We start from the raw sequence: 24,171 nt of genomic DNA on the forward strand, positions 1-24,171 counted from the left end.
TTAAACATTCAAGAATATGGAACTAGAATCCCAAAAAGTTATGAATAAACAGTTGAAATTGTTAACGCTAGCTAAAAGCTAAAAATAATAGACAAACAATAGATATAAGATAAGCTAAAAGTAATGTATAAACAGTTGAAATATTCAGCTAAAAATTAGCTCACCGTAATGGGAAAACAGTTGAAATAGTTAGCTAAAAGTAATGGATAAACAGTCTAAATAGTTGGCAAAAAACTTGTTAACAGTAATGGGAAAATAGTTGAAATAGTTAGCTAAAGGTTAACGTTGGCTAAAAGTAATGGATAAACAGTTGAAATAGTCAGTGAACTGACGTTCTTTAACAACAAAGCTCTCCCCTCAGGCTTAGCCAGGGGGAGAGGTGGCTAACTTTCCTACCTCAAATTAAGTCAGTCTTAATATTTATGCAACAGACAGGCTTAATAAGGCTAGTCCTGACAATCTTAAGACCAGTCTAAGGCCAAGACTAGTCTTAAACTAAGTTTATGCAACTGGCCCCAGTACTGTTTATATAAAACGGGACACAAATTCTAGTCTCCTATAATTACCTTGGTATAAATACATCCTGCACCTTCCTGCTTTGTTTGTTCTCGTAAACATAGACAACTTTAACCTGTGCTGTTTTCTGCAGAGGACGGTCATAAATCACATGACAGCAAAAGGTCGCTGAAGGTCGCTGTTTGAACAAATGACTAATGTTTTACTGGTGAGGACAGTCTCAGAAGGTTGTGACAGATATGTGTTGTATGATCTCGGTATTTATTTAGTGTCGACAAGGCTGCAAAGGTACATTACCGTCTCTGTATTAATCATATCCAGCAGCTGAGGCCTTGTCACCTGGCTGCTGTGTGTGTGTGTGTGTGTGTGCGTGCGTGTGTGCGTGCGCGCGTGTGTGAGGGAGACTAATTAGTACTAGTGGTCCCATGAAGACATAGAGGCCACAGGGATTGTGCTGCTAAGGGGCTGATGGACTTCTGCACCTTGCTCCTGACCTGCTCCACACACACACACACACACACACACACACATCACAGCAGTTGAGGGTCATCTAAGGATAGCAGGTAGTGTACAAGGGAGAAATGAGTGACGGCTTAGCAGCAGTCCTACCTCAGTTTTTACTCTGCAAAATGGTTTCACTTTCACAAGATGAAGAGGGGTGAGAGTTTCGCCTGAAGTGGAAACATATTTCAACATCATGCTGTGTAATTTAAAACCACCTCAAAGAACAGTTTAAAAAATGAAATTAACATTAGTTCTTAGTAAATATTTACCCCCAGTAACTGCCAGAGGCCTGTACTACGAAGTGAGTTCAACATACCCAGGGTATCTTCTCGTTATCTGGCTTAACTAACCCTAACAAACGACATCCCGCTAAACGGTCCTACGAAGGTGGTTATCAACTCGGTCAATCAACCCAGGGTTTCTCAATCTGGCTATGAGCGCGTTGACATGAAAGGGCGGTGTTTGCAGCATATCACCAATCACAAACATGGACTAGTCTACTGTCAGCAGAGCGGCATATTTTACAAACCAAGAGCAAACTATAGAATTACACAAATGCAAAGAAGTTGAACCCATAATTTAGACACACTTTTTTATTTAAGCAGTTGAAACTGCCAAATGCAGGAAGGACGGCTTGCAAAAGAAAAATGACCGATGTGTAAATGTGTAATGTAACAGAATTATTAATTTAACGGAATATTCAAAAGTCAGATATATTCGTCTAGATGGGGCAGTGATGTATAAATAGCTTTCAAAATAAATTGGATTAATAGATTATAGTATTTTACATTATGCTATTGATAATGTTGTGGCGTGTATGACTATTTCAGCCCTCCTTCAGCTGCGTCCATGACTCCGGCGGTGTGAAACGGACTTTAGAGCAAGTAAAAAAAAAATAAATATAAAAACATAATTCAAAGCGCTAAGCACCCACAGCATACTGCCAGCTGTATAGCCTGGATTATGACGTATCTTCTTCATATTTTTGTAATATTACCATACGATTTGCGCACCAAGCTCTGATAAGTCAGCAGGCGGTGCTTTTACATGAGTTGATCTCTTATTTGGAACATAATCTGCTGCGGAGTTACCATGGCGATCGTAGGACTGAAAACCCAGGGTTAAACCTGAAGTTACCTCGCTAACCACAAATTCTGCTTCTTAGTACAGGCCTCAGCTGTAGCTGTAACATTGCTAATACATGACCTGTTTTGATTGGAAGAGGTAATACGTTAGCTATAGGCTCTAATAACTTAGGATGGATTTAGCAATGGATTTACAAAAACCTGATGCAATCCAATCTGAAATAGGAGGAAAAGTAAAGTATAAAGAGGCAGATGACTCATGTTGTCATCACATCTTTGCATTTACTGAGCGTATCCATGCCTGTCTGGACCTTTCTCCTCTTTGAAAATATTAAGTGATTAAAATCCTTGTCACAGCCTCGTGTCTGATGAGTCAGACCATTTGAGTACTTCCGTCTCTTTCTTCTCTCAATCCATCAAATGTTCTGTTACCTCACAACTCTTTGTGAAGAAAAAGAGAAATGACTCACATTTTTAAAAGGTTGGCATTTTGTGTGATCGTGTCCTTCAGAGTAACACTTTCTTCTACAATCATGATTCATAAGTTATAGAGCTGTCAAGTGTGATGGCTTCTACATTGGCCACAAACTGCAGTAAATGTGCCCTTCACTATCATGTGATTATTTAATCAAGAAGATGTTTTATTAAACCCATCAAAGAGCAAATGAATCCATGACACTAGCCTCGAAAATATGGAAACTGTGATTACTTGAAAGCCATTTTAAGAGTTACAATGGCTCAGGCATTGGCAGGCGTCCAGCATGGTGCAGTCCTCTGTCTGTATTTCTGTTCAGATTGATACTGTAAGGATATCTGATCTGAGATGTGATTGTCACTTAGCATTGAGCTCCATCTGTGTTTTTACACACTCAACTCTGCTCTCATGTTTCTTCTGTGTTGTATGTGATTTAGTTTCTTTCTCTCTCTGCTGGCCTTCGCTCATCTAATATCACCAACCTCCATCTTCCTGTCTTTGTCCTCTCTGCTCTGCAGTGCAGCTCTTATCACTACACTGTTCTTTGTTCTTTTTTTATATTTACAGATGGCACTGCAGCAGAGCCTATTTTAATTTCATAAATCATGTTTCACTGCTTTGTACCTATTTGATTACATAATTCTTCTGCCTTTTGATGGTTGTCATGTATTTATACTCTTCTGAACAGCAGTTGCCAAGCTGATTTGTCCTTCAGATGTGTTTTCTTACCTTCAATACAAGGAATTTGGTGGATTTGATTACAGTATTACTAGGGCTGTACATTTAACAATTAACAAGTATTTCATTAGTTTTAAAATCAGTATAAATGAAGTAATTTGCAAAAAAAAAAGAGGCAATAATACCGCATATCGCACTGTTGAGAAAACCATTATCACCGCAGGGGAAATTCCTTCACCGCGACAGCTCTAAGTATTACATTTATTATTCAAATTGAGATGCTTCTTTAAATACAAAGCAAGGAATGTCAATAATTGATCGGTCCACTATTTATAAAGCATATCAGAATCGTTCGTAGAAATCATGCTTAAAGTTTGACTAGAAATGTAAAGTAAATATATAAACTACTAGTAGTACTGAGAAAATTCAAATCTTTGAAAATCTGTGGAGCTGCAACGATTTATCGATTAGTTTACAGCTATTAAATGAATCGCCAACTATTTCGATCAATCAATTAATCGGTTTAATTAGATTTTTTGGAAAAGAAATTCAAAATGATCTCATTCCAGCTTCTTAAATTTGAATATTTTCTGGTTTCTTTACTCCTCTGTGACAGTAATCTGAATATCTTTGAGTTGTGGACAAAACAAAACATTTGAAGTCGTCATCTTGGGCTTTGGGAAACACTTATCGCCATTTTTCACCATTTTCTGACATTTTATAGACCAAACAACTATCCGATTAATCCAGTAAATAATAAACGGATTTAAAGATGATAAAAATAATCGTTAGTTGTAGCCCTACAAATCTGTATGTGGTATGCATCAGGCAACTACCTAAATTAATCAAACATTGGACTTCTAGAGTTGAGTCTTGTGTATAATATATAAGTGCTTAGGCCACTAGAGGGCAGGACACGGAATAGTTTGTGCGGATGCTGTATTGTGGAGGTACTGAGGAAGTAGGGCAATTTCATATAGGATTAGTATTCACTTCCTGGTGGTAACTTCTAAATAAAGGTTTAGTTTAAAGATTTTTTTCCACTTGTAGATTTTTAATTCATATTTAAAGTTAGAGTTTAGTTTAAAGTTTTGATTAAATAAAAAAAAATCGAATAAATAAACATTGCCTATTTCGTATAACAAGATTAAAAAAAGAAAGAAATTATGAAGCACATTAAAGTTTTATATACAGCAATATGCTAAACAAGCCACCTAATTAATACCAACGGCACAAAAAACTGCCTAGCCAAACCTCGCATTTGCAGGCTGATTGATTAACTTTATAATCCCAGAGGGAAATTGGTTTGCAGCATGGAGACAACATTAAACATACACAGTAATTATAGTTAAAGACAGTGTCCACAGATGGCAGACATCCCATTCCAGTGAATAGACAGAACACAGTGCTACGCAGCGCTAATCTAAAGTGCTTATAAAAGTGCAATAATTCAATATGAGTATATAATGGTTTCATTGCTGGACAGCAGCACTCACAGAGACAAACAATTTCTAAAACATTTAGTACAACCACCAAGCTTCGTCAAGTGTTCAGGATATAGGATCAAGTAGCGCTAGACAATCTCTAAATACAAAAACACAGAAGAGTTGTCACACTGTGAAGTACAAGAAGTCTTTATTCAGTACACTTATCTGCATATATTCTTCAAGCATAATCTGCAATGCATGGCTAGAGGCAAACATTGAGTATGCAGAGGTTTTTTTTTAGTTTTTTTTTTAACAAAACAGCAATTCCCCAAATGCATCTGGTACCACCAACAGTCTACTATTCAGTATCCTTGTTTACCACTAACACTGATTGAACAGGAAAAATAAGTCACCGCCCTCGCTGCTAAAAGTCAGCTACACTTTATCTCAGTCTGTATAAAACAAGAATGAATAATGCTTCTACCACAATCGCTGGCATTGTGTAGTTAGTTTGGTAAAGCACAGAAGTCGAGAGTGGGCGGGGGAAGGCAAATGGCCAAGAAGAGCTGTTAGTGGGGCGAAGAGTGGGAGGCTGTGGAAGCAGTACTTACTACTGGAGACCCAGTAGGTATTGAGCTTAAAAATAAAGAATCAGTACAAATGATTTGGTCATTCATTTTTTTTTCTCTGCACTACTGCCAACTCTGACTAGACTTGTGCAGACCAGATGTAGAAACACTCCTACCTCAGAGTTATTTACTGTATGAAGCTTCCTACACTATCAGCTAAGAGTGGAGGTTGTTCTTCCAGAGAGAATGACGTCTCTATAAAGCTGCAATTATTTTTATTATCAAATAAAACCACCGTCGCCTCACAGCGAGGAAGTTCTGGGTTTGAACCCGCCGGGCTAGCACGTTCTCCTTGTGCCTGCATGTGTTTCCTGCGGGGCCTCCGCTTTCATGCAGGTTAGGTTAATTGGCGACTCTAAATTGCCTGTAGGTGTGATCGTGAGTGTGACTGGCTGTCCGTCTCTATTGCCTCCCACCCAGTGTCAGCTGGGATTAGCTCCAGCCCTCCCGCAATCCACATTATTTCTTGAGTAATTATTTGGTCAGAAAATAGTGAGAATTGCCCATCACAATTTCCTGAAGCCTAAACCTCTTCAAATGTCTTGTTTTGTCTGATCAACAGTCCAACACCCAAATAAATTCAATATACTGTTACATAAGACAATGAAAGAAATATATTATCGCAAAATAGACACAGGAACTGTTGAAAATCAGAATCAGAAATACTTTATTGATCCCCGGGGGGAAATTGGGGCATTACAGTTGCTCTTGTATAAACATAAGAAATGTAAGAAAATAGAAGTAAAGGAGTATGTAACATGTAAATTATGGACATAATGCTACGATGTGTACATAAGGCTACAATATAAACACAGTATATGTAAAGAATTACTAAAATTAAAAAATAAGAAAATGAGAATACAAAAATATGTACAAATATTGCATTAAGACGTGTAATATATAGCATATAACCACAGTGCAAAAACGTAAATACAAAATGCTGAGAAGTGGGAATGATATAAATAAGAATATTTCTTGAATGTACAGTATAATGTAAATGTAGTATTGAATTATTGCACAAATTATTGTACAGTAAGGTCAGTATTGTATACAGCAGCTGATGGGTGAAGTCCTGGTCCAGTCTATTGACTCAGAGGGCGGAGTTGTAAAGTTTGATGGCCACAGGCAGGAATGACTTCCTGTGGCGCTCTGTAGTGCATCTTGGTGGAATGAGTCTTGCAATGTGGCATTTTCACTTTAAAGATAATATAGATTTTCTGTTTATGTTGTGTTTTTTGATACAGTATAATTTGGTATAACTGTGGCACTGGCTAAAATCTGCGAAATCTTACAGGTGAATTCTGAGCATGCCTGTGTTTGCTGCTGAGAACATGATGAGGTGCTGCCAGGCGTCTTTTTTAGCTGCAGCTATTTTAGCTTCTAACTCACCTACATCAAATCTGAGCTTCCCAAAATAAACAACAAGTTTCAGCCTTTATGCAAGTTATGAGAGGTTTGGGGGTAGCCTTAGGAAAAGAGGGAATTTACCAGATTGGTTAACTGATTTTTGAATAACCATGGAAAAAAAGGGGAAATGCATTGATTGTAAAAAGAGTCATTGTGGATAAAAGATAAGGTGAGAACTTCTATTCCTTGTTGAGAGGGTATAAAGGAGGTATTTTTAGTCCTTGTCAAACTGAGAATGATTTCTGTCTCAATAAATAAATGTTGGTTTTCAGAGCTACAAACGCAGACAACAGAGATAAAGATTTATCATGCCCTTCAGACTTGCATGCAAATTTAACTGCGCAGCTGAGAAATAAACATGTTATTTATGCCCTGCAATCAGTTTACTACAGACAGTACACACTAACGAGACAAATTAAACCAGTAAATGAGGCGGAAGGAAAGAGTGGAGGCTTCAGAGTCAGGATATGTGTGTGAAGAGATGATGAAAGAGAAAAATTCCTAGAATCATGTGGGATTCGTGCTGTTATACTGTACGGTAAAGTGATTTTTAGCGGATCTTGTTTTAACATTTATTCAAGTCATCAGAATATGGGCTGTCAAAGGTTTGAAGAGTTATTTTCTTGTCATTTTTGGATGCAAATTTCAGTTTTGTAGGATTTTTTCTACACTTAAATGGATTCATCTGAGACAATAGGTTGGGTAAAATGAGAAGAGGTGCTCGGCAGGGAATGAAATTAGCACCTGCCACCTGCCAAATACAGGGCAAATGTTGGCTGTGGCAGGTAAAAATTTCAGGTCACCTGCCACCATGGCAGATTTTCCTTATTTTAAGAAATATTATTTTTAAGAAGCAATTCCTAAATCAAATATATTCCATAAATCTACGGTCTGGCACCACTGACTCAGTGTTTACTAAAGCGTTCTACCTTGATTTCAGAAGTGGCAGACAAAAAAATTGAGTGGCCGTTAATGTTCAGCTAAATGTTCAGTGACCTGCCACAGTGGCAGGTGAAGAAAACGCTTAATTTGAGACCCTGGTGCTAGGCTTATACATATTTTGTAATAGGTCACTAGAGAGTGAGTACAGTTTGCAATGCCATCTTTAGTCAGAAACTGGCCTGTGGCGCCCCTTAGTGGACAAACAGTTGATGAACTGGAGAAAAAAGTTGTGGCTTAGGTAATTACTGTAAACACAGTTGAGTTTCGCACTATTCTTTTTCATCTTCTATTATCTCTTTGACTCTAAATGAATATTGAAACTGTGTTCTTTAATTTCATGCACTTCCTTCTCCATTACTTTCTCTTCTCAGGACTGCAAAGATCCTCCAGATTGCTGCCTCAGTGAGTCTTTCACGTCTCCGTCCAGCACTCTGGGTGTTGACCTGCGCCGCGGCCGGCGACGTTTCTCAGGCAACCTGCAGCTACCCCCGTTGTCATGGCGCCAGGGGGAGAGGGCACGGACTCCTGATGACGAAATCATGGCCAGGCCGACGTCTTTGCCCTTTGGAGCCCCTCCCAGGATAGACATCACGCCAGTTGATCCTGAATGGTGAGTGGACAGTAAAATAGATGGCTGCAGAACAAGCCCATTGTTTATGACACAATGTGAAACCGTCTGGATACAGTCAAACACCTGGAGTAATCAATCTAAACATTAGACTGCTCTTCTTAGTTCATGAGAAGTCAACACTGTGGAGATCAGTGCTATTCATGTGTTCTAATTAAAGTGCACAGGCTCTACTGCTGACACATTAAATAGATATAGTATACATATGATATACTATACTATCAGTAGAGGGGGCCTATGTGGTTATCATCTGTGTCACTGGATAGGGATATTTTTCAGCTGATGTGGATATTGGGTTTCTTGGGTACATCAGACAGATACAGCACTCACTGATGATTGAAGGTCAGTTTTTGACCCAGAGTTTCCAGTTGGGCCACCTCACTTTAAACAAAGACAACCTCAGATCATTTTATAAAAAATGAATACACTAGGGCCCACCTCTTAGTCGATTAGTCGACTTATTGGTCATTTTGGTCTTAGTCGACTAATATTTCTTAAGTTGATTAGTTTTCTATGCTTTTTTTTCATGCTGAATGACATATTTCACAAACACAAGATTTGAAGTGGTCGCTTTGTGTGATTCTTTGTGGAGAAACTCAGTTTTACAGATCTGTCGATTAAATCGCCAAAATCGTACAAGTGTTGGTCAACTAAGAATTTCTTTGGTCGAGGACAACCCTAGAATATATTTTTATGAAATAATACATAAACCTTCAGGGAAAACGAGCTCAATCGCTGTATGTAGCCCGACTGATACTAGATTTTTGAGGCTGATACTGATATCAATATTTGGAACAATAATGATATATTGTATGATAGTAATTTTTTTAACATAAGCAAATAATCTTGATACAGATCAGTTAGATTTGTTTTTCATGACCAAGATACAGGCGGAGTGGGACAATTTACATTGTCAGTGCTCTCTGTTGTACAAACTGTAAAAGTGACGCTGTTTTTACATTACGTCCGAGTCCAACATAGTTTGACATTTCCGTACTAATATTTCTCATAACTTGGCGGCTGACATATACACTGATACCAATGTATCTAAAATAAGCTACAATCTATAAGGTCTACGGTAACTCTATTGATGTATCACACAGCAAATGCCATACAGTACAAAGTGTGGCTGTTGATAAGGCTGTCATCAAATTGATCGTGAGGGTGGTAAAAGGAGGTTTGAGTTACATCCTCCGAGGCGAAGTCTAAAAACTGAGGAAGTCAAAAAGCTCCTAAGTGGCAAAGCATCATGGTTGGATGAGATTCACCCTGAGATGCTGACTGGCATTTGAGGGTGGTGGTTCCCATTATTGCTGAAGGATACCTGGTCTGCTTCAATTATCAGGGTGCTGTAAAGGAGGCTCCAGCTGATTGTTCAGCTTCAGGTTTTAGAGGAGCAATGTGGGTTTTGTTTTGGTTGTGACCGTGTCTCTCCAGGTGTCCTGTGGGGATCTGTGTAGGGAATATCGGGCACTGGGGCCATTATTACTATGAGCCATCTGATACTTGTATATTTGGAGTGAGTGCTCAGCCTGTACTGTATTCTTCAAGTACATTCTCTGTTGGCACCTTGTCACCGACTGTGTTTATAATGTCAGAATCTCAAGGCACAGCTGAGGAGTGGAGACTGTAACCTTTAGTGTGCACTGGGCCTGAGATGTCTTGATAGGTGGCTAATCATTGGAGACATGGTTATTTTATAGCAAACCACGGGTTCCCCCAGTCGTACTGAGCAAAGACTGGGCTCGAGAAATCTTGTTAGAATCCTACTCTGCTTCAGTGACTGATCTGTCATGTTGTGTTCAGCTTGTTGAAGATGACACTGCCTTGTTACATTATTTATGCACCATGCTTTCAGACACAGTTGTGTACACACACACACACACACACACACAAACACAGCAGGTACAACGTGCAGTTTCAGATAACACATACACAAACATTTGCCAGTTCCGGGTGGGCAGCCAGTTGTCCAGTCGTGTCAAATTCAGATATGCTTTTACTTAACTAGCTAATCAGTCCTGATTGGCCCTGTGCTCGAGTATGGTGTGTGTGTGCGTGTAGGTGTGTGTGATAGTAGTAAAGATGGAGCCAGTTGAGGAACACTTTAAATGGAGTTGCCAAGTGTTTCATTCCTTTCAGTTGGATGAATAAGAGGTACTGGAAAGGTTTATGCTAATCAGTGCTGATTGGTGATGCACTCAAAAGTGTATGTGTGTTTATGTGTACTTTATATATATGTGTGTGTGTGTCCTGTCCTGGTGACCTTTTTTAGCCAAGTAATGCCTCTTTGTGACCCACTGTGACAGATTATATGTCTATGAGCAGATTAACCAGAGATGTTCCCATCTCAGATTGATTCATTTAGATAATTTCTAAAGTCCTATAAAGATAAAACTCTTCATGAGAAGAAAATCCAATATTTGACAAAAACTCAGAAAGGAAACTATATATATTTTGTATAGCAGTAATGCTTTTTCTTCTTCTCTCCTATCTTATTAATTACCTCATGACCCCTCACATTTATCTTGTGATCCAGGTTGGAAAGCACTGCTCTAGGTCACTAGTACTCTTACTATGCTTGGGTCAAAGCCACAGTGCCCGATCAGTTGCGATCATTGTTCTTGAGGAATTATTGTATTTGATAGAAAGAATTGTAGGCAAAGGTATACTCATCTCCTTATCTTCAAAAAGCTTATGTTTTAGCAGTTCATTTTATCATCAGTCATTTTCTTGATACACATTTGACATTGATATACAGTCAGGGTCTGAAATTAACTTTTTCCACTGCCTGCCACTGTGGCAGACAAGTATTTTTTTTTGTCTGCCACTCAGAAATTTTGTCTGCCGGATTTGAAATCTCTGCGCTAAATGAAAGAATACAATTTTGGATCTAATGTCATTCAATTTTGATATATTTTACATAAAAACATTATATACGGTGAATTACAGTGTTCGAATTTCACCGTAGCTTCTGGGGAGCCCTATTTTTTGAGCATGGGAGGGTACTGTACACAGTACTGTACTGTACTTTGTTATTATCGTGTGAATGCGTGGGATGAATTAAAGGCATGAAAGTTGGCACACTGAGAAAATAAATGAAAAATAATGTAATTTTCTTCAATGCTCTTTGATGAATCACATTGTACAGAAAGACCTGCTTATTGAGAAGTCATTGAGTGAATTCTTGAAGAGCTGAAATTTCTATTTCTACCAGAAGAGTGCAGTGTAAACATGGTTGACTGGATGGGCTTACACACACACACAAATATTCACACATACAGACTGGTGACAGATTAAAGAAAAAATCTGAATAAATGAGTAGAAAAAGATAAATAGAGATGCTTCCACACTTGGGTTTACTGAATGGTCTGATGAGAATGAAAATGGTGAATGATCAACAGTTCCTAAAATAATGTTCCTATCCTAACTTAAGATAGGAGAGTGTATTACACAAGCATTCTAACTTCCCAAAATCTTAAATAAACTCTACTAACTTTAGGATAACCGTTAAGCTGTCCTAACGTTCCCTTTTCCACTACTTTTCTTCTCCTCTTTGGACATAAGAGCTGCCTTCTTCTTCATATCACTTGTCAGTATACTGATTTTGTTTTTGATAGTATCAACGCTCCGTTGGATGCCGGATACAAAGGAGACTGTGTCTGTTATCTTAGCCCACTCTCTTTCTTTTATCTCCCAAGTTAGCGTTGTTGTAGAAGAACATTTTTGGATTTCTCTACAGATGTTATCAGTGCCTGCCGTTGTTTTTGCTCCATTTTATATACAGTATGTTTCAATGTATGTTTCAGTATGTTTCAATAAGAAAAACAATGGTTTAAAAGTTGTTTAGCTTGAGGAGATGAGAAAAGCAGCGTTGGTTGCTAGGTAATATAAAAGTTGATAAACGATGTTGGATTGAGCATTTAGGATTTCCTAACCTGAGATAAGATAGGATGGAGTGAAATAAGACAGGATTCCTAAAGTTAGTTAGGATTTGCTTCTGTAATAAGAAATTGAGAAAGAAATCCTATCTCAGACTCTTCCTATCTTAACTTAAGACTTAAGATAGGAAGATTCTTTAATGATCTCAAACCAGTTTAACACCTGTGGGAGATTTTGGACTTACTAGTTACTTAGTGGTCTCCTCCATCATCATGAAAACACCCAGTGGCTGTACAGTCCACTCGGACAACCACAGACTTTATAGCAGATGAGGTGTGTCAGTCGTCAGTAACCCTGGTGGTAGAGGCAGACATGTTTCCCCCCCGTGTGCTTTTCCCTCCTGGCCTTGCTCTCTTTTAAAAAGCTATCACACTATGTCTCCTTCAGGCATCACTGCTGCTACAGTATAACGTCAGGGTCAGCAGAACCTTCCTGGAGGTCCTCAAGTCTGATTACTCCCCTCCCTAGTAAAGCCTGAAGCTGGTAGATGTGTCTGTATGTTACAGTGTGTCTAGATATGTCTGTAACACAACACTGTAGCACAGCTCCTCGTCTCGTCTTAATCCCATCTTTTTCTTGTACTTATTTAACTGCTTTCATCAATGTTTGGAACGAGGCAGAGGGAGCAAGAAGTTATTTTGGGATTCAATTATATTTCCTGCTGATGTACACAATTGTTTCAGAGTGCCTCATGGATTGTGTGTGTGGTTGTGCGTGCTTGTGCCACTGCCTGAGAAAACCCAGTGTGGTGCAGAAGGAAACTGTAAATCAGAGTCAATGACTGAAAGTTGGCACCTACTGAAGTTACTGTATACGTGTGTGTTTATGAGACTGAGACATTGAGAGCTAGAACAGAGCTAAATGAAAGCCAGTGGGTGCATTTACAGTCCGACTAGCCAGCCTTGAGACCTCAAAAATAGGGAGGATTTCAAAAGCAAATCAGGGGTCTGGGTGTCCTCCCTCAGATAAAGTTTCAGAGACTTTGTTTCCTACATTCTGGTGACTTTTAAAGAATGAAAATAAAATAATAAGCACACTGCAACAGCATTTTTTTGTTAAATAAGCCTACTTTTAATTCTCAAGAAAGAAAACTGAATAATTTGCCCCTCTGGCATAAACTTGTGTGAATCTAATATTCATCGTTTATTATTCATTCATTTAGTATATCATTTTCTAGTACTCTCCAATTCTCTCTCTCTCTCTCACTCAGTGAAGGCCTTTTCAGACACAATGCGACAAAAGCACCATTGCGCTCTGAAACTCGTTGTTTCCAATGGCTTGTGCCACGCCACGACGGCTGTTCGCTGCGTTGAGCAAAGCCCAAGGTAGAGTGCTGCATGCTGTGATGTGAGGTGAGCACAGCTCAAACTGTGTTGTGTCGCGAGCAGTTCTCTTCCATTGGGAAACATTATGTGTAGCTGTAATGTTGTCCAGGTGGAAACAGTAAGACTTATACACGCTGTAGAGTACCAGAAACAGGTTGAGATAACAATAAGGCGTGAAACGTTGTCATAAATCAGGAGAAATGCAGGAGAATTGTAATCCCGGGAGGAAACCAGGACAGGGCAATGAAAAACGGGAGTCTCACGGGAGGGTTGGCAAGTATGTTTACAGTGCATGCGCTCACTGGTAATCAGACCGTAACCTGATGTAGCTCTAGCAGTCACTTCATCTAGATTGTCCTAATCAGGCGAAGAAAAGTATTCACAAACAATACAAACCAACATGTCTGTTAGTTCTGTAACCATATTAGGGTTGTGATATGACAATCATCTCCTGTCTTTTGACTGCTGCTGACGGCCAGCTGATGGTAAACTTGAATGAACGTCTGCACGAGACGAAAAAACTAGTCAGTAGTATTTAGTGTATTTGTTAGTTAAGACAAACAGATTAAACCTCACCATGGTGATGCCACTGCGAATCCCATTAGACCCCCTTGTGCACAGATCTTCCCAGAATGCTGGTTCTTGTAAACATTATCTATTTAAAGTCAAAAGTTCAGCTCTGTGTGATTCATAATGATTTAATAATATCCCACTATGACTGAAATTTTGCCATTTTGGATCCCTCTCCAAACTTGATTTGAAACTATATTTGGATGTGTTCGTCACCCTGGGACGGGCCAACACCGATCAGATCATGGCTCATCTGCACTCTGTGTACTTTTCTTTGCGCTGCCCTCTCACCCCACACAGAAATTGAATCTTACACTTTTCATTTTAGCACGCACATAGACCAAGGCAGACAAATTATGCACAAAGATTGCATTTGTCTTAATGTGAAATTCCAGTTATTCAGTTCCAACTATACCATGCGTATAAAAAGTATTAAGCACCCTTGGGCTTCAACTTTGAATATCAGCAGATTAACTACATGTACGTAGGTTAACAGAAAAATACATTTCAAAGCATTTCATTCCTTCATGCTGCTCCAATTGAGTAGCTTTTTAGTAAGCTAAATTTATCGTAGAACATTATAAATTCTTATATTTTTTTGTTGACTAGGTGGGGCTGTTGGTGCAAAACAACTCTCAATCTATGGGGACATTCAACAGTCAACATGCATCTAATATTTCAGCATCATTTTGTACGATTATACAGCTTAGCTAGAGGAACATTGGATGGTCAAATATGACCCAGTTTTATGCTAAATCCTTGGGACAAGAAGTCATGTCCTCCACAGCTTCACCAGCTTTGGGAGAGTTTTGGTTCAGAGGAAAAATAATCTGTTTTTATCAGTATTTACCTCGGCTACTCTCCTGGTTGTCAGTTTGTGTTGCATGGTAATCCTGAATTAAACCTCAGAGTAGTTTAGTCTGTTAGGTTGTGAGTTGACAGAGACGTTAATAGGATAACTGTTGTCATGCTACAACATACTCAAACATCCCAGGGGGAAATTTGTAGCGGACATCACTCTTTTTCTGTCCTCTAGGATTGTACCAAAAATAAATATTAACAAGGTCACCTTCAAATCATAATACACTTTGTTCGGCTTTTTCTCTTTAGATTTCTCCACAACCCACCTGTATCCCGTTTGCTATTATACTCTGCTGTATACTTTCACTGTTTGTTTTCCATTTCTATAAGCTTTTGTCCTTTGTTTATTGATTGCATGGATATAATTCATATGGATAAATAATTCAGCCTCTTTTTACCTGTGAATGGCACTTCAATGTTTATTATCTGCTTTCTCTTTGTGTTTGAGCCTCTCTCTTTCTCTGTTTTTCCATGAACCTTTGTGAATGAGTTAATCTGCGCCACAATGCAGTATTGTTTTTCACTTATCTGAGAGAGACGGAGAGTAAAAGAGGGAATAAGGAAGAGATGGTTTACGTAACCACAGATGCTACATTAAGGACTCTCATCTCAAGACCTAAATCCATCACACACACACTCCCAATCACCTTCATCTGACCCACATACTCAGAACAAACACTAAACACAAGGAGACATGGAAGGTGTCCACTCGCACACAGGTCCTAAGGATGTTCTGTTCATTCTCCTCAGGTTTTCACAGTGGGAAACCAAAGACTAGGCAACATTGGGCGGGCTGAGGCATTTTTCTTGCATGTTGTGATATTACAGAAAGTGACAGGTGGGACTCGGAGGAACAGGGATGGTAATAAAATGTCTGTTCAACAATGTAGACGGATAAGATAAAAAATTGGAAGTATACTGATTGATCAATTCTATTATCTGCTTCCTCATACAGCCACATTGGTTCAAATCAACATATGACAGAACCAGAACCGTACATGGATCTTTAAGAAGCTAAAACCAGAGTCACCACAGCCTAAGCAGAAAACTATTTCTCAAGTATTTTATCTGGTTAATCTTTTAAAAAGTTCAGTAAAATGTGAGACAAATGCTCATCACAGTATCCCAAAACCGAATGAGACAAAAACTAAAAACTCTAAAGGGTATTCAATTTACAATGATAATAGGTTTAGATTCCAATGGTGGCAGCGTGGGGTTGTTTCCGACTCACATGATCCAAATAATTCCAATAACTCGTCTTTTGAAAGTCCATAAACAAAAGGTTTATTGAAATAAAATGGATGTAAGCACTTAATTGATTTCCAATAATAAATATATACATATATTTGTTTAAATCAAGCATGTTTGCCCACTCCCATGTTGATAAGATTATTGAATACTTGACAAATCTCCCTTTAAGGTACATTTTGAACAGAAAAAAAATGTGCGATTCATTTGCGATTAATTGTGATAAATCATGCGATTAATTGCAATTAAATATTTGAATCGATTGATAGCCCTAATATTCATATATTTACATAACTATAACAACAAAAAAAGCCATACCAATGGCATGACACGTCTGACCGTCATTCTGTCCACCACTTTGGTCTAGACTGAAATATCTTAACAACTATGAGATGAGACAACAGAGGACACCAGAGGATGAATCTTACTGACTTTGGAGATCCCCTGACCTTTCTTCTAGCACCACCATGAGGTTGACATTTGTTGGTTTAAGTGAAACAACTTTTGGATGAGTTGCCATAAAATTTGGAGATATTCATGCCCTCCTCAGGATCAATTTTAAACACTTAGGTGAACCCTTAACTTTTCATGTCGCGCCACCATTTGGTTAAAGATTCAATCTGTACAATACTTTGGTTCAGTGTTTATCAGCAAATGTCTGTCAATTTAATAATTGATTGATTGACATATCATTTTATTCAAATAATTTTCCAGGGTGGCCCAGATCTAAAAAAAATGCAGGATTTTTATCAATCCCCACCAATATACCACTTACATTTATGTCCACATATTGAGCTCTTTTACAGTCGGCTGCAGGGCCTGTTGTATATCTCTGTTCTTCCTGTGCTGTGACTGTGCATTGTGTGCTTTCATTCAAGCTCTCAAGGGTAGAAGAAGGCAAGTTTAATGTGAAATGAAATGGCCCAGTCACTCTCTAATTCAATCTCTTTCAATCTTTCATCCCTTTTAAAATGGCTTGTTGGCATTGGTTTCCTGCCCTTTTCATTTGTGCTTTGTCATTCATCTTTTGTTATCTCCCTTTTCAGTGCAGAAATCTCGCTAATATGCAGGAGCCAGCAATAGTATTTTCAGATATTTTTGTATATAAGTGTTTTTCGGCCATTCTTTTATTTTTTCTATGTTTAATATTAAGTCTGCCTCATCAGCACTGGTTTCAAGAAGAAATGGCAAGCAGATGGAGAAACTGAGATATCTGTCTTTCTTTTTCAATTCTATGAAGTGCTTTTTAGCCATGCTAGCAGCATGGCTCTATGGATTGCGTTATGGCAGATTATGTCAACAACTATTAGATGGATTGACATTCAATTATGTGTTGCCATCAGAAGTCTTCTCAGTGTACCAATTGTACCTTCCAATTTCTGGATTCACTGATTGCGTCCCTGGACGACTGTTTCGCTAAGTTTTCCAAATCTCCTATTTCCTTACCCCCGAAGAGAAGGAGGCTATCTCTCATGTTTTGAGGTTGTCAGAGGTTTCAAAAGAGCCACTGACTCATAGTCAGGTAATCGTTTAGTCAGATTATCAACGACAGCCTGATAGAAGTGCAACCTGTTTATCTTTCCTTGGGTGGCCGTAAGATCAACCCCTAATTACCTCGCTCAACCTTATCTTCTGTTTCCCCCTTCTCTCTTTCACTACTTTGTTATGCTGAATGTGACAGCTTAACTCAAGGAAGTTCACGTAACACATCCTTTGTACATGCTAAGTCACTGAGGAACCCCGTTAAAGCAAGATGTTTCAGGAGGCCCCTGTATTTATCCTTCTACACATTCGAGCGTATGATACATCATAATATGCCTTTTTGAAAATGACGGGCCAACACAGGAAATTCCTTCAGCACTGCTTTTACTGTGTTGAAGCTGCTTGCTACCCATCTGACAGTGAAAACCAGTCTGATTTTCAGAATCTGGGTATTCTGCTGTGTCCCTTAACTCTCTTGCATCTCTTGAATCCACCCACCTCTTTCAAAGAGTGCACTGCCAACTCCAAACGTTGAGCAAAGCAGCAAACTGACTGGACTTAAGGATCGTCACAAGTCCATTTTCTCCCGGTCAGGACAGCCACCCCATTGAGACAACGCTGATGAGATTTTTACGCAGAAAATCATCATCTTTCTCAGCTCCTTGAAAGCTCTCTTTTAAAGAACTACATATCGACTCAGCATATGTTCCCCTGCCCAGTTCAACTAGGTCAAAAATCACATGGTCTTTACCTCCTGTTGACTAATGGGAACGTCAAATGATTTAACATTAGACACAAATGCCGCCTTCATTTCTTTCACTACATGCCCTGAAGGAATGGTCAGATCTGTGTGCAGTGCCGACTGGCGCACCATTCAATTCATTGCGTTTTACGAGGGCCCTCATTTTTGTGTAAGCCACCTTTCACTTTGCAACCTAAGTGGTTCTAAATGAGCTGATCATTTCTTGCATCAGACTAGCACCCATATCTGCAATCTTTCTGTGAGCGTTTCACTTTTCATTTATGCTATTTCAATTGCTGTCTTGTAAGCAATGCTGTCACGGTGCTCGTTAAAGTTGTTGCGCAGTTGCTTTTGTACACAGCCACTCACTGTTTAATCACCATTAATCCATTCCTGTGCCAAATGCACAGCTTTCACCTTGTCATCAGCAACAAAGTCTTTGCTTCTTTCTGCTGCACACAAGGCATCCAACATTCCCGTCCCACTAAACAAAAATACACAGGTTTTTCTCCTTCCAAACTGTCCACTTTGCTTGTGTCCAGTCATTTTCAACAGTGGAAAATGTGGCTAAACTTTCAGCAGATGAAGCGCTAGTACAAGCAACAAGACCATAGCTAACGCCAATGTTACCGTGGATTGTCCGGTTCTGGTTGTTACTAGACGCGGCAGATTCATCGTTTGCCCCACTAGCATCATTATCTTTGGTGTTCTTTGTAAATCCAAAGTAAGCGGAAAGCTTCGCTTGCGCTTGCCTCCATTGTTCCACGGTAAAGGGACTGAATCTTCTCGCTTCTCAGAAAACTGTTGACATGCCGTGGATGACAACCATTTCAACAACCAGTATTGGATGCAACTGGAATGTATTAGTCAGTAAGACAAATACAGGTTCGTTGTTTTTATGCCACTGTGCCAGGGACAGCCGTTGCCAGAGGCATTATGTTTTCCAGTTGTCCGTCCATCCCATTCTCGTGAACGCGATATCTCAGGAAGAGTTTCTTCTAATTTGGCACAAACTTCCACTTGGACTCAAGGATGAACTGATTAGAATTTGGTGGTCAAAGGTCACTGTGACCTCACAAAACACATTTTTGGCCATAACAAGAATGAATATGCTAATTATGACAATTTCACACAAATGTCTAATAGGATAAAATGATGAATTGATGACATTTTGGACAGATGTGGATGTAATTTGACTGGTTAGCGGTATCATACAACCGCAAGGCAGTAATTCTAGTTAATCCTGTTTCCATTGTTGTGTTTTGTCAAGTATTAGTTTAACCTGTTTGCAGTTGAAACTTTGATTATTTGTACTGGGACATAAAACAGGAGAGCGATGGAGGAAAAAGTGCCAGGGAATGCCATGCATTATTGGCTGATTTTAAACCATACACTGCTTCTCTGACGCATCATAATACTACAAGTGTTTTCTTCTTTATATTCAAGCCTGGTAAGACTATTTTCAAAGGTCTTATTGGCAAGCATTTAGTGAGAAAGCACTCCATGCTTCAATGGCTCAGAATCATCAGTGACTCACAACCAAAACAAATCAGTCGACAGAGCAGATGAGCAAGTGCTCACATTTCCAGTAGTCGTCACGCTGCCATTCTGCCTCTTCTGATGTTCCTTTTGGATTTTTCTCCCTCATCTTCTCCGTCTCTCCACCTTTAGGGCATTAACCCTCTTTTTCTCTCTCTTCTTTTCATCACACAGAGTAGCCCTTTGTGTGTGTGGATGCGTATCTGGAATGACTGTATCTATCAATTTTTTCTTTCTTTCTCTTTACATAGTGTGGCAATCTCATGGTTGGACTGCTTCCATTCAGACAGAATTATGGATGGGTAAAATTGTGTGTGTGAGAGAGAGAAAATAAGATGGATTGTGTGGAATATACTGTATGTAGTAAGTTTATATGTGGTTGCCTTCTCACTGCAAAAAGACAGCCGTAGATGCATGATTTAGACTGTTTATTTGAATCAGTTGACCTTTGGTGCAGTGTGTATGTTTCTCCTCACTGATGCCCATTAAGCTGTTTGCTTTTATCTCCGTTCCAAATTGCCATTTTTTCCTTGGCCCACTCTCACCAGTTGCCTGCCTCACTAAAGGTCACAACATCATCAGCAACATTACCACAAATCCCAGCTAAACAAAAAATAATTAATAAATCTGACAACCTGTTACTGTGCCTGCCTGCTTGTCGTCACAACAACCACCAGCCAATCCTTAACAGGGGAGGCGTGGCTTGAACTCGTTGCGTGCCTGCTCTCAGCTCCTTGTGTATATTCTGAATGAAACAGCAAGTGAAGCATTTGCCTGCGTGCTGCGCTCTGCTCTGCTCACCGCTCACCGCTCTGACTGTGCGAGTGAGGGGGAATCTGACTTGAGGCTCGGCATAGTGGGAGTGACTCTGTGCCACACCGAGAGTGCCTTTGGGAGAAGTGGGGGTTGTTTGCAGAGAGAGGAGGTCAGTCAAGCAGTGCCTGATGGAGGGGAGAGCAAGACGGGAGGAGGCAGAGAGCAGTTGTCAGCCCTTCTGAATCTTTCATAAGGGAGATCCTCCAACATCAAGCTTCCTGGATGGACTGAGAGAAAGAGTTGGTACTGAGGTGTGCATTCAGCAGGCACCAACAGTGACAGAGGGACACAGAAAAAAGGAAGCCGAGTGATAGAGCACTTTGCAGACAGCAAAAGCAGGAGGGAGATGGGAGAGAAGCAGTGTTGAGAAGAGGAATTCTTCTCTCCTGGAAGGAGCTGTACGTGACCCCGCTGTGGGTAACAATCCTCCAAGAACCTCTGATGAAAAGAAGACCAGCAGGAAAGCACACTGCATTAGCCAAAGGAAAGACAGGCCACAACTGCTGGCTGGCTAATCCCTAAACCCGTGAAGAACGGGGGGAAAAGGGGAAGCACAGAGGCAACACAAACAACAAAAGGGTATGTGTGAGCTGGCTGGGTGAATGTTTGTATGTGAGGTAACCTCAATCTTTCTGCTACAACATTTCAACACAGCGTGAAACTTCTTGATAAGGCAAGAGGAGGACAAAATCAGCTGTACATGACCAGCCGATGTGACTTTGGACAGAGAGGGGCAGAATTTGAAAGAGGTCGGAAAGACTCAACCCAGCGTGCAGGGATGTCGTCCAACGAGCTGAGCGTTGAGATGGACTCCTGCATCCGGACATTCAAGGAGCACATGCACCTGGAGCTGGAGCCTCCCAAAATCCCAGGTGTGGTGGGAGGGAAGAGGGGCGCCACGTCCCCCAAACTGTCCCCGAGAAGCTCGCCGCGCCTCTTCCGCAAGCTGATGGTCAACAAGAGCATCCGACAGAGGCGACGCTTCACTGTAGCCCATACCTGGTAAGGCCCGTGGTGGGGGAAAACAGGGATGAGACATAAAGGAAAGAGAGAAAACGTGCAGGGATCGAGGGATGTGACAGAGGATTAGAGTAAAGAGAGATAAGATGGAGCGGGAACGGATGTGGGTGAAAAGAGGAAATGAAAGAGACTTAATGGGAATGAATTGATGGGGGAGATTAAGAGAGATGGCAAGTAACAGTGGGTGGTTGGGGAAAAAAGGATGCAAAAGGGACGTGAGCTGAGCGAGATGAATCATGTAAGATGAGAGGTAGAGGGGTTAACAGACAGCCACCAAGGGGGAGAAAGAGGAGGTGTGGAGGAAAAAAATATCTCAGAGAAGGTGAGAAAGTACAGGTACAGAAAATGAGATGTTTTTTTTTCGAGATCTCCTAAAAAGAAAACTGTTTTGTGAAGAGTTTTGAGAGGGGCCAAATATGTATGAGAGGGCTGCTGTCTGGTGATTTGTCACTGGGTTAGATGATTACATAAAGGAATGAAATCACATTCAGCAGACTCCCCTGTCCTCCATTTTGATGAAGTCTATCCCTGCTCTGTACCTGGGTGAAATTTGTGCGCGTGCGTGCGGATCAGTTCTCGTTTTGGATGGCTGCAGTGATGTGGAGGGAGTGTTACTGTAGGTGTGTTATGCAACCTGGTGGCTCTTAACCTTTTTTTTGGTTCACACAACCCCAATGAATAAATCAATGTCTACATTAACACAACGCAAGCTCAACACAAAATGACAAATGCAACATCACACAAGACGCAATCTGGTTCCATTCACATTTTGTTGTGTCATTCACATTGAGGTTGTTTCTCTTGGCACATTTCCTAGTACAAGCTCAGAAGCTGTGAGTCTGAATTCCTCAATTTAACAAGGTCACAGCATCATAGGAATGATATAGTCACGTATTTATTACATACAAAACCTCATATTATTTGCATCATTTTGCGCCCCATCCCCCACCATTTCCCCGAGTCTACCTCTTCATTTTGCAGCAGTTAGGCTCTATAGTAGATGTGAAGGGAGGGCTTGCTATGTTATGCAATGTATGGATTAGAGGCGAGGAAAAGAGCTGCTGTGATTTGACTACAAAGGCTCAAGGTGACTCTTGTCCCTCATAACAACAGCAGTTTGTTCAAATTTGTTCGAATTAGGCAGCGGCAGTCAGAGTTGCTTTGTTTTCTCTATTTAATGAGGTTTGTCAAGGTGAAAACCATCGTCTGCAAAAGAAGACATTAGCATATGCCCATAAACACAAACTACACGTCTCTGAAATGGGTTTCATATACAAATTTGTGGTAACACGATAACGCTGGCTTGTCACTGCTGGGGGGGGGGGGGGGGGGGGGGGATCTGTCTCTGTCGTGAGAAAGGAAATAAGTCCAGATATGAATCTGCTCTTGCATGTTGTGTCTTCATGCTATGTTGTTTGTGTGATGGAAATCTAATAATAATAATGTTTTCCTCTGTGCGTATGCGTTTCATTGTTAGTGCAGTTATAACTGTGTGAGATTATGTGTATATGTTTTGATGTAACAGTATATCCATATGTGTGTTTTTAGATGCACATATTGCATTTGTAAATGTACTGGATGTTTATTCTGTCTTTTCTCCTTGCATGTCTGGCTCTCTCCTCCCTCCACAGCAGCAGTCAGAACAGAGAATCATGTCTGTTTATCTCTTCCCTCTGTCATTGTATAGAGCCTATTTCTGAGCAGACGGAGAGATTTGTGGGGGTTGGGTGGGTACAGGGGGAAAAGCAAGAAAAAATGGCTTCATTTAGAAATCATTAAAGATGTCAGTAGTGTCCTTTGCTGTGTTTGTTCTCATAAGTCCCCAGTACATGGGCTCGATCCAGGGTCATGACAGCACCCATAACACCCATCTTAACCATTAACTGCAAGTCTAGCCCATTAGCAGCGTTCATGATAAAGTGTCCTTGAGCGAGACACTGAGGTCTACCTGCTCACTCACTGTAATGCTCTAAGAGTGACGGGCAGAAAGCTAAAAATGGAAATGGGGGAATAAGAGCAGAACAGACGCAGCGAGAAGGAGACCAAAGGAAAAAATCAAGAGTCAGGCATGGCAATCATGACAGCAAGGATAACATTAAGGAGATAATGGCACTTTCCAACTATACCAATGTTTTTGATCTATTTTTCATGCTTTTTTTTTATCAGGCACACAGTACATGTAAGGTTATAGTTAATAAAAAGTATAAGAAATAAGTAAGGCTTACAAGATTAATCACAGCGCTCCGCTTTATCCCATGACAATAAATGCACTGTGTAGTGCCTGAAAATATCATTATCCCTTAAAAAATATCACCTTTTCTGGGAAACCTTCAGG

The 24,171-nt window shown here is 40.0% G+C and overlaps 1 protein-coding gene across 4 annotated transcripts in view; it reads left to right on the forward strand.

The window, feature by feature from the left end:
* The window catches only part of pde4ba (phosphodiesterase 4B, cAMP-specific a), a 202,547-nt gene that overhangs the window by 37,082 nt on the left and 141,294 nt on the right, over positions 1-24,171 (forward strand). For 3 of the 4 annotated variants that reach the window (XM_037770885.1, XM_037770883.1, XM_037770884.1), the window contains exon 3: positions 8,035-8,273. In XM_037770885.1, the coding sequence (XP_037626813.1) occupies positions 8,035-8,273 (239 nt within the window). Of the gene's footprint in view, positions 1-8,034; positions 8,274-20,856; positions 21,819-24,171 lie in introns of those variants that run through there. The other variant, XM_037770882.1, reaches the window with a different exon arrangement.

This window comes from Sebastes umbrosus, chromosome 5 (genome assembly GCF_015220745.1).
Source record: "Sebastes umbrosus isolate fSebUmb1 chromosome 5, fSebUmb1.pri, whole genome shotgun sequence".
Lineage (NCBI taxonomy): Eukaryota > Metazoa > Chordata > Actinopteri > Perciformes > Sebastidae > Sebastes > Sebastes umbrosus.